Below are 11,083 nucleotides of genomic sequence, written 5' to 3'. Positions count from 1 at the left end.
TGCAGAGCACAGCCTTGAAGGCACATGCACGCACACAGGTGTACACAGCACACACATATACACGAATACGTACGTGTGTGCACAGATACACACGTATACACATGCACACTGTACACATATCCCTGTGTGTGCATGCCCAGAAGACACACTCACACACATATATACACTCACATACATACATACTGCGAGGATCCCCAGCTCACGGACAACATCAGCTTCCTCCTGGTTTCCAGACTGAGCCGAGGGTAGAGATGCATCCTCACTGTGGCAAAGAAGATGACTGAACCCTGGGCCCTCTCTATGAGTCTGGTTGCAGCGAGTGTCATGCTCCTGGTGCCAGGACTGGGGTAGGGGGCAGTCGTAGAGGCCTGGATTGGAGCAGCAGCCACTTACCCACCACATGCTGTGTGCCTGGACAGGCTATGAAGGCTTTCTCTCCTGCTGGTCATAGGTTCTAAGGGTGTCGTCCTCACCACGTCAACATGTCCCGGCCCAGCAGCAGAACCATCTATGGTAAACTCCCACCCAGCCTCTTCCCCACTGGAGCCCGCTGAGTGCCCTGCCCTGACTCTCCCTCCTGACTTGCCTGCTCCTGCTTCTGTGTCCCACAGAGCACCGGAAGCAGTACTCAAACAGCCTGACCTCGGAGCCCACCCTGGTGCAGCACAGGGTGGAGGTGAGTGTCTGACTGAGTCCATGTGTTCCCAGGTACCCGCTGCCCTGCCTACACAGCCAACTGGCCCAGGTCCCCTGCTAACCAGATCCCTGCAAACTGGCCCGAGTGGAGTGCCAGAGAGTAGGAACCTTGGGGCTGACTGAGCAAGTCTGCCTGGAAGCTGGGGAACAGAAGCCTGTCTCCAGAAAGGTGGAAGCAGCAGGGATGGCCCAGAAGCACCTGCACCATCCCATCCATTCCTGCCTGATGGCTCCCGTCTCGTTCCTGCACGCAGCCCCAGGGAGTTGCTGTGTGCCCAGGAGCAGTGTGGTGGAGGGAGGCAGCCATGGGCAGGGAGGGCAATGTCTGGACCTGAGCTTCCAGGGTGGCAGGGATGGCTCAGCTTGGAAGGGTGGGGCTGGCACGGCAAGCTCCCAGTGCACAACAGCACAGGCTCCAAAGAGGCAGGCTGAAATGCTAGGATGGACTGCCAATTCCCTTCCCCACTCCTTACCTCTGACAACTGAGAGATTAGGGCTCTGATGGAGAAGCACAGAGGTTAGGTGAGGCTCTGGAGTTCCAAGGGCCTGGCAGACACAGTGCTATGCTGCAGGGCCAGGTAGGGGCTGGGCAACAGCTACATTTCAGCTGAGCAGACAAGAGCAAGAGGAGACAGGTTCAGGAAACATCCCGAGGGAGAGGGCAGTGAGGCACAGGAAGAGGAGCAGGAGACTGGGCGGAATAGGGAGGTTGGAGTGGGTGAAAGGCAGCACCTGTGTCTCCCACCTCCGACAAGGAACCTTGGTGGGTGCTGACAGGCCTCCTAGAAAGGAGTAAGAAAAGGCTGGCCAGGAATGGTCCAGCAACATTCAGCTCATTAGGACCTCCAAAGTGGGGTGTAGGGAGTCGGGGGAGCTGGTTCCTCTGACCGAGATACCAGGAGGGGGGCATTGGCAGATGTGAAAATGACATCTGGACGTGGGCAACAGCATGAGCAAAGGTATGGAGACAGAAACGCCAGGCCAGTGAGGAGGACAACCAAGCTAGCAGAAGGGAGGTCCCAGCGGGAGCAAAGAAAGCCCAGGGCAGTCAGGGAGGTGCCCACCCCAAGCATTGGAGTTGGATGTCATCTGTTGCTGGGGACCCTCATCCACAACCCCTCAGCCTTTCCCCCTGCCTGATTTGTTATAAACCATGAGTTCCCTTCTCCCAGGATGTACAAGTCTCTTGTGTAGCCCTTGGCACCCAGGTTCACAAGCCCCCTCTGCAGGTTGACCACTTCTACACTGGCCTTCATGTATGGGTCTTGGGAGACTGCTTTCTTGGGAACCAAGGCCTCTCAACACCCAAGGGACCCAGGATCCGTCTTCCTCCTCTACTGCCTTCCCCGCCCCCTCCCATCAACTGTGACCCCATCCGCAGCCTCTCTGAGCCTTCTCCCAATCCTGACTCCTCCCCTCACCCCAGCACCTGATGACATGTAAGCTGGGCACGCAAAGAGTTCAGAAGCCCAAGGATGCCCTGCAGAAACTGCAGGCGATGGACGCGCAGGGCCGGGTGTGGAGCCAAGATTTGATCCTGCAGATTCGAGATGGCTGGCTCCAGCTGCTGGACATCGAGACCAAGGTCAGCCCCATCCCACCCCACCCTCCAAGCATTGGAAAGTAAACATAGGGCCATGAACTCAACCTTCCATGCCCCCACAGAACAGCCATTACTTCTCAATTTAGTACATCATATACACTCAGGTCAGGAACAGAGGCAGAGCCATAATTGCTGACACCCTAGCCCAGGCCACCAGAGGGCTTGGGGAACCCTGTCAGGAGTCCCCAGGAGCCAGGCCGGGCTCTTAATGGTCTCACCATTGGCATCTTTACCTGGCCCAGGAGGAGCTGGACTCTTACCGCCTGGACAGCATCAAGGACATAGACGTGGTGCTCAACTCCTGCTCCTACAATTCCATCCTGTCCATCACTGTGCAGGATCTGGGCTTACGGGGCAGCTGCACCCTGCTCTTCCAGTGCCAGGAAGTGGGGGTGAGTGGCCTGGGGTAAGCTTTAATGACTGTCACACGGGCACACACACACGGGCCTACCACTGTCTGACTGACTGTCATTTCATCCAGGCTGAGCAGATGAAGATCAGTGTGCAGAATGCCATGGATGAGGAGCTACGGCAAAGGTAATCAGCCTCTGCTCAGCCCACCTGTGTGGCTGCACAGCTCAGACCTTGCTTGGTTGGTGGGAGAGGGAGGGCAGGGCAAGCCCTGATCCCATAGCTTGGGACACCCAGGAACCTGTGGCTCAGCCAACCTGGGCCTGACACTGGGGAGGAGCTAGGGGAAGAGATGAGGGTGCAGAGGGCTCCGGATTGTGCCTGGAGATCCCTAGGGGAGCTGAGAGGCCCCTGGATGTCTGACACATGAGGCAAGGGGTGCCAGGACAGGCCATATGGAGATCAGAAAAGAGAAAGTCTATGGGCCAGACGTGTGGAAAGAGCCTAAGATATATCCCCAAACTATGTTCCCAGCAGACCCCGTTTTGAAAGCCTTCCCCAAGGCCAGGACAGGTGGAGGGTGTCCTCTCTGCAGAGGCCCCTCCCTGTGCAGCAGCCACCCCCTCTGGAGCGGGGACCACTTCCAGAACAGCCCCGCCAAATGATGCCAGAGTACAGTAAGTTTTGGGCACAGGGGGGCAGGTGAAGGAGAAGCTTTCCATCAAACATTGCAGATGTTCCAGGTTTCCTGTTTCCTCCCCTTGCAGGCAGGTCCCCATCCCCTGAGCCCCTGTCCCGGCGACCCAGTGTCCGAGAGCTTAGTACCTTCCCTCTGTCTCCTCCAAGGCGCTCCCCATCCCCTGAGGATCCAGAGAGAGATGAGGTAACCATACCTGGTCTTGGGACTGGGACAAAGGAAGACACCAGCTCTCTCTCTCTCTCTCTCTCTTTCTCACAGGCCAGGGCACCATAATGGCCAGGGCAGGTTTTGGGCTGAGGAGGGAAACAGGAGGAGATACAGGCTGACTCCAGACTGAGGCTGAGACTGGAGCTTGTGGGGGGAAAGGGAATTCTGGGGTGAGCCATTAGGTGGCACCCTTGAGGTCATGGGTTGTTGGGGATCTCAGGAGGTGCTGAATCATGTCCTCAACGACATCGAGCTGTTCCTGGGGAAGGTGAATGAGGCCAAGGCCAGGAGTGACCGTAAGAAGAAGAAGAAGAAGCTTGGGAAGAAGAAAAACAACAAGGATGAGGCGGGTGAGAGCTGAGGGGCAAGTGCATGGGCTGGGGATGGGGATGTTTACAGGGTGATCTGTGGCCTTTCCACTTGCGCCCTTTCTCCCACAGAATTGACAGAGGCACAGTACATCGACTGCTTCCAGAAGATCAAGTTCAGTTTCAACCTGCTGGTATGTGGCTCCCTCTCCCTCGTGAGCAGCTCTGAGACCATGCCAAGGCTTTTCCACTTCCAGCTTCTGCTCACCTTGGGACTCTCAAGCCAGGCCCAGGACAAAACAGATGCTAGGGTCCTAGTGAAGGTGGCATGGGGTGCAGGCAGTGACAGGCACTGCCCCATGTCCCCAGGCGAAGCTGGCTCTGGAGTTGCAGGAGACAAGTGCCCCCGACTTCGTGCACATCCTCTTCCGTGCTCTGCAAACCGTGAGTGGAGTGGGAACATGGTGGAGGTGGAAGGGGAACAGAGGGAGAAAGGGAGACTGGAAGAGGAGTGGGCAGCAGAGACAGAGGGAGGCTGCAAGCCTGTCATGAGCTCACCCACACAACCTCTTCCATGACCCCAAGGACGGCCCTTGATGTACACAATACCCCTTGCCCTCCCTACAAAACCCAATGGGCTGGGGTCGACACCCAGAACACGAGGGCTCCCAAGCAGGTGGGAAGCAGCTGCAGCCTGGTGCAGATGGCAGGCTGGCAAGAGACAAGACAACCTTGTGAGCCTGGACAGCTGTGGATCCCAGGTCCTTACCCACTCACTTTGGCCCTAACACCGCCGCTCCTCGCCTCCCCAGATTCTGTCCTGGTGCCCTGAGGCTGGCCTCGCGGCTCAAGTGACCTCACCTCTCCTCACCCCCAAAGCCATCAACCTGCTGCAGTCATGCCTGAGCCCACCTGAGAGCAATCTCTGGAAGGAGCTGGGCCCAGCTTGGAGCACCAGCCGGTGAGTAAAGACAAGGCCTGGCCTGGGTTGGCAGTGAGGAGCTGCGGGGCCTTGGGACATTGAGCAGGATAGTCGAGGTACCCAGGCCCTGCACTGACACAAAGCAGAAAGATGGCAAAGTGCTGGGGTTGACTCCACAGCCACATGTTCCCCACGATCCACCAGGTTGTAGTGCAAGTCGAACCTCGAATACCAGCACCAGCCACGAACTCATCAGAAAAGGCCTTGAGCTTTAGACAAGAAGGCACTTCTTCCCAAGAAGGGAGAGGTGGCCAAGGGCAAAGTGGAAACTCGATCTCAGTCCAGCCCAGAGTATTAGAATCTCCAGCACCAGGCGTGCCACAGATGGAGCAGTTCTCTGAGGGTTGGCAATCAATTGACAGGTGGCTAAGAGAAGAGGGACGGGGGTGGAGGATCTAGGGCAGCTGCGGGACAGGCAGGTGGGCCCAACGGCCACTCTGCTGGGTGTCCTGGGAGCAGGGCATGAAGCAGGCTGTGCACACTATGCTGAGGTGACACTGTCACATTCTTCTGGGTTCTGGGGGTCACAGGGAGGGGTGCTATGGGCAGAAGAGGGGTGGTTAGAGCAATAGCTCTAGCAGAGGCCCTTCTGGGAGTGTCTGGAACAAGCACCATCTACCTCCCAAGAGAAGAGGCCATGGCCTCGGAAACGCATATAGCAGGGCAGAAGGAGAAAGTGGTAAAGCAAAGAGAGAGACAGAGGGTTCAAACTAGGGCCCAAAGGGCTGAGACACGAAAGCCAAGAGAGAAGGGGCTTTTAAGAACAAAACCATCCAAGGTCCAGCCTAATAGCCCAGTGGCTAAAAATCCTCACCTTGCATGTGCCCAGAACCCACATGGGCACTGGTTCATGTCCTGGCTGCTCCAGTTCCGATCCAGCTCCCTGCTTATGGTCTGAGAAAGCAGTGAAGGACAGTCCAAGGCCTTGGGACCCTGCACCTGCATGGGAGACCTGGAGGGGGGTTCCTGGCATGGCCATTTCTATAACTCCTTCTCTCTGTATATCTGCCTTTCTGATGAAAATAAATAAATCTTTCAAAAAACAAAACCAAACCCAGAGCTATCTGCAGGTGCACAAGCCACTTGTGTTTCTTTTCATCTTAAGCATGTGAGTTAGTGGCCCTAAGTACATCAACAATGTTGATGACCAATGCCATTATCCATTTCCAGAACTCTTTTGTCATCACAGGCAGAAAATTGGTATCTATTAAAGGAGAATCCCCAGCACCCGCAGCCTCTGACACCCTCCTGTCTAGGTTCTGTGTGTGGGAATCTCCCTACCCAGCTACATCTTCCAAGTGACCCAGACCATGTCTGTTCCCCTTTTTCCAGCTAGTTTCACTTAGTTTAATGGCCTCAAGTTTCATCCCCGATATGGCAGTTATCGTGGGATCCCTCCTTTTCATGGTCCAATAAGAATCCAAGAACTCCATCCAGGTCTTCCGTGTGGTTGCAGGAGCCCTAGCACTTGAGCCATCTTCTGCTGCTTTTCCCAAGCAGCCAGGGAGCTGGATCAGAAGTAAAACAGCCAGGACTCCAACAGGCACCCATATGAGATGCCAGTGTTGTGGGCAGTGAGGGGCTTTACCTGCTATGCCAAACACCAGTCCCAGAAGAACAGATTTTGAGACACTTTCTCAGGCTACTTACCAAAATGAAGCAACTCATGGGTTCTGGACCTGCCACTTCGTATCAGAGTTCAAGGCCCAGAACCTCGGGGGTTACCCACACGTAGTCGTCTAAGGCAGTTGGAGTTCATGGGCACTCACAGCTATGCTGGACTCACCCTGTCCATGGGGACACTCTGGCATTTGCCTCGTGCTAAGCACGAGAGGGACATGGAGGTTGTGAAGCAGCAAAGACTTGAAGTTGTTTGTTTCAGGCACTTTAGTATCAAATAGCCCTGGGGGACACAGTGGGGTCAGGAGGCGAGTGAGGACCAGGACCAAAGCAACTCTGCCAAGGAGGTGACGTTCCACCCTCCATTTAGTAGTTAGAAGGAAAGAGACCTCTGTCTGGGAAGCTACATATGGACTATAGAAATATTGCATAAGACCCCAAGGGGGTTGGCACAGCAAACCCCCAATCAGGGAGATAACATGTCCATTGTGACCTTGTGGAGGAAGTAGGTGTGCACTCTGTGGGCTCAGGAGAGGCTGGTTCAGGGGGCTTGCACCAAGGAATTTGTGTGTTTGCAGCGGTGGGCTGCCTTGTGGTTGTGCTGGGTGCTTGGGAGGGCTCTGTCACCACGGGTTGAAGATCCCCAAGGCTGGGCCTTTCATCTGACACGGCAGACACAGCCCCACCCAGTCTTCTCCTTTCCCTCCAGGGCTGACTGGATAGGCAAGGAGCCAGAGCCCTACCGACCCACGTTCTCAGATGGCTGGCAGCTTCCAGAACCCTCCTTCCAGGTAAGGGGCATTCAGCATGGAGCTCAACCAAGGCAAAGCCCTGGTCTCTGGCTAGTTGCTGCTGCCTCCCAGTCCAACCATGGCCATGGGATGACTAAGCAGTGGGAGGGTTCGTGTGGGTGCCTGCATTTGTCAGGGGAGGTGGGAAAGCAGGTAGCAGGCAGCAGGGGAGGGAATAGGCTGTGGGCTGTGGGCTATTAGCCCAGCAACCTGCCGCTGTGCGGGCTGCCTCCCGCTATTGCTCACTCTCTGTTCTGTCACTTCCAGGAACACTTTGAACGCCGGGACTCTGTCATCCCACGGTATGCTCTGGGCTCCACAGGGACCACGGGTCACCTGGAGGGAAGGGTGGGGCTAAGTCTTTGGATCTCTGGTTGTCTGTTCCTCATATCCTGCTGGCTGGCTCTTCAAAACTATATATATATATATAATTTATTTGAAAGGCAGCTACAAATTGAGAGGTCTTTTTTTCTTTTTTAAAGAACTATTGTGTTTATTACACTTTAAAAGAAAGATTTATTTATTTTTATTGGAAAGGCAGATGCACAGAGAGAAGGGGATACAGAAAGAAAGATCTTCCATCCACTGATTCACTCTCCAAGAGGCTGCAATGGCCAGAGCTTAGCTGATCCAAAGCCAGGAGCCAGGAGTTTCCTCTGGGTCTCCCACATGGACACGGGTCCCAAGGCTTTGGACAATCTTCAGCTGCTTTCCCAGGCCACAAGCAGGGAGCAGGATAGGAAATGGTGCCAGGCTTAGAACCGGCACCCATATGGGATTCCAGTGCATTCAAAGTGAGGACTTCAACCATTAAGCTACCGCGCCGGACCTGAGAGAGATCTTCCATCCACTGGCTCACTCCCCAAATGGCTGCTGTGCCTGTCCAAAGCTAGGAGCCAGGAGCCTCCTCCATCCAAGTCTCCCACATAGGTTTGGGGCCATCTCCACTGCTTTCCTAGGAGTACTAACAGTGAGCTGAATTGGAAGTGGAGCAGCCGGATCTCCAACCAGCATCAGGCTCTCTTAGTCAGCCCTGGGCATGTGCAGACACACACTTGTCCTGCCATGCATGCTCCTGGGCTCTCAGGGTTCTCAGGGCTCCCCAGGCTCCCATACTAAATGCTCAGAGCAGAACTCAGCTGAAGACAACCCCACTGCTACAAATAGCTCCAGAAATCCATGGCTGAAAGAGGAGGGCAACATTTCAGTCCCCTCCTGTCTGCAGAACTTCCCCACCCCAAGCCCTGTCTAACACTGACCTGCCTCAGATCCCACAGAAACCCTGAAATCACTACCAGGGCGCAGGCAGCAAATGCAGACAGCCGGTGCTCCTGGGGTTGGGGCTAGGGGCTGGGAGTCGATGGATATCTGCAGCCCTTCCTGACTCTCTCTTCTGGTGGAAGCCCTGGGTTAGAGGGCAGCTCATACTTTGCTCCAGAGGACACACCCAGCTTCCAGTCCCCCAGCCCCTCACCTGCCAAGCCCACCATGAAAATGAAAGTCCTGTATGAGTTTGAAGCCAGGAATCAACAGGAGCTGACTGTGGTCCAGGGGGAAGTGCTGGAGGTGAGGTCTGGGCTTGGGGATTGGAGAAAGAGGTGGAGGGTGGTGGGAGCCACAGGCAGTCTAGGGAGGTGATCCAGGCCAACAAGGAGGGTGGCCTGGACAAGGAGGAGGGCGGTCAGGGGAGGGGAGGCTGGTTGGGCAGAGGCTCGGGGTGACTGATGCTTGAAGATGTTCGGCAGGTTCTGGACCACAGCAAGCGGTGGTGGCTGGTGAAGAATGAGGCAGAAAGGACGGGCTACGTCCCCAGCAACATCCTGGAGCCCCTGCAGTCGGGGGCCTCCAGGGACTGGAACCAGTCACCCCCTCAGGTATTACCCACCCTAAACTATCCAGAAACCATGGTTTTGAGACAGAGGCAGGGATGAGGAGGGATCCATAAAGAGTGGTAGAGACAAGGCCTGGGTGGATCGGACCCCTATTACTGGTGCCTTACTGGTACTAAGCTAATCCTAATTTGAGCCTAGAACAAGGCAGGACTCCCTGCCACTAGATCACAAAGCCATGGGAGTGAGATGTATGAACTGATAGGAGCCCAGAGAGGAATTGGGGTGACTGTGAGATGAACTGACTCCAGCCTCCTCCTACTTCTAGGCAACAATGCTTCGACTCAGCTCAAGGCCAGATGAGGTCAGAACTTGGCTGCAGGCAGAGAACTTCTCCACCATGTGAGTGCAAGCCTTGGCAGATGCTGGTGGGGTCACCTATATGAGGGACTCAGATAATAACCTAGGAAGCCAGGATCCAGGACACACCATGTGACTTTTGTGCTATATGACAAACCCGGTCCAGCATATCTTAGCCGAGCAGAGATGGGAGAGGGGTACTTAGAAGCTGCCTTAGATGTGCAGCCTGTTCCTGGAGGAGGGCTGTGAACCTGGAGGATCCTCCGCTGGCCACTCAGCCCCACTTCCCAGCAGTACACTTTCTCCCTTCCAGCCTGGCACTTCAGACACTGGATTAGGGCCGAAAAGCATGTGCCGCTCCTCCAAGTCCATGGCCCCTATTCTGATGCTATTCTTGCAGCCCTGCCCTCCAAGCCCACACAATCAATGCTCAACTCCTGTTTCCTCCCACCACCACACTAAGGGCTTCACTATTTTGTCCCCAGCACGGTGAGGAACCTTGGTTCGCTGACAGGAGGCCAGCTGCTCCGCCTGCGGCAAGGGGAACTACAGCTGCTATGTCCACAGGAAGCTCCGAGAGTCCAGGCCCGGCTGGAGGCGGTCAGAAGAACGCTGGGGGTGAGGATGCCCTGGGATCCCCCTGGGCATGCCCTGAGGCTCTGGGGCTCCCTCCCCTGGCACCGGCCTCATCTGAATCTTCTTCCCTTAGATAACTCCTTAGGCACCAGCACATATGTCTCCAAGATCCAGGACCAGGCCAGATGGAAGACTCGAACCCTTGAGAGCCCTGGGCGTTTGTCTTCCAGGTCCCCATACTGCAGCCAGTTGCACACCCCAGTTCGTACAGCCATGAGGAGGAGCATGTCCCGAGGTTGACGCAAAAGGTGCCCCCTTCTTGCTGTGTTGGAAGCCTTTCCTGGCTGCCACCTATTTATTTTACCTCTTCCCTCGGCCAGGCACACTCACATCTAGGTCGGTCAGGAGTCTGCTCCTTCTTCTCCTCCAATAAAAGCGTCTTGAAGCCTGTCATGTGCCTCCTGTGCAACTTCTTCCTGGTCAACAGTAGCCAAAGACAGGGGAGACAGGAAGGCCAGGGTCCCTGTGCACGAAACAGTGGCAACCCTGACAGTTCTTGGGCCGGCAGACAGTTTGAATGCAAGTGGCCATTCACGCTGCCACCTGCAGTCAGGAACCAGGACTGAAAGTTGGAGTCCAAAGTCCCCTTACTCTCTATCTTACTCCACTCTCCAGTGCTCGCGTTGCAAGCGTTTCTCCCAGCGTGTTCCGAGGCACCCAACACAGCTGAGGGCGTGGCAGCTCAGAGCGCTGGGACTCACAGCCACAGGTTAACATCAGCTGTACGGGCTGACAATCCTGAGAAGCACTAACCAGTGAGCCAGGGGCATCAGGCTGCACATGGTCACATACCTTGCTGGGTGAGCCAGCCCTGATTTCCCTCCCAGCTTCTCCTCTTTAGTGGCAGAGCCTAGGCAGCCGGGACCCCAAGGCCACCAGCTGGCCTTGTGCTACCTTCTGAGTCCCTGCTTTCTCAGACTCTTTTTTTTTTAAAGATTTATTTTTATTATTTTTTTTTTATTGTAAAGGCGGATATACAGAGAGGAAGATCTTCCGTCCG

At 55.5% G+C, this 11,083-nt stretch overlaps 1 protein-coding gene across 1 annotated transcript; it reads left to right on the top strand.

Annotated features, from left to right (window-relative positions):
* The first annotated feature begins 482 nt into the window (after positions 1 to 482).
* EPS8L3 (EPS8 like 3) lies at positions 483 to 10,168 on the top strand. The gene is made up of 18 exons (XM_040999041.1): positions 483 to 513; positions 612 to 676; positions 2,123 to 2,281; positions 2,542 to 2,691; positions 2,781 to 2,836; positions 3,188 to 3,327; positions 3,418 to 3,533; positions 3,778 to 3,907; positions 3,998 to 4,059; positions 4,235 to 4,309; positions 4,678 to 4,826; positions 7,177 to 7,258; positions 7,526 to 7,560; positions 8,662 to 8,824; positions 9,004 to 9,132; positions 9,416 to 9,489; positions 9,933 to 10,065; positions 10,157 to 10,168. Exons 1-18 carry the CDS (start codon positions 483 to 485, stop codon positions 10,166 to 10,168), a joined length of 1,761 nt encoding a protein of 586 aa, XP_040854975.1.
* The last annotated feature ends 915 nt before the right edge of the window (positions 10,169 to 11,083 follow it).

The sequence above is a fragment of the Ochotona curzoniae genome, unplaced genomic scaffold, assembly GCF_017591425.1.
Source record: "Ochotona curzoniae isolate NIBS_2020 unplaced genomic scaffold, NIBS_Ocur_1.0 scaffold_1037, whole genome shotgun sequence".
NCBI lineage: Eukaryota > Metazoa > Chordata > Mammalia > Lagomorpha > Ochotonidae > Ochotona > Ochotona curzoniae.
This window is presented reverse-complemented; position numbering and strand designations above follow the sequence as displayed.

Bases quoted from the DNA above. Each gene is read 5' to 3' on its own strand.
- EPS8L3 (XM_040999041.1), top strand. From the start codon at position 483: ATGTCCCGGCCCAGCAGCAGAACCATCTATG. The intron at 677-2,122 runs GTGAGTGTCTGA...CCCTCACCCCAG, and splicing joins TGGTGCAGCACAGGGTGGAG to CACCTGATGACATGTAAGCT. The intron at 3,908-3,997 runs GTGAGAGCTGAG...TTTCTCCCACAG, and splicing joins AAACAACAAGGATGAGGCGG to AATTGACAGAGGCACAGTAC.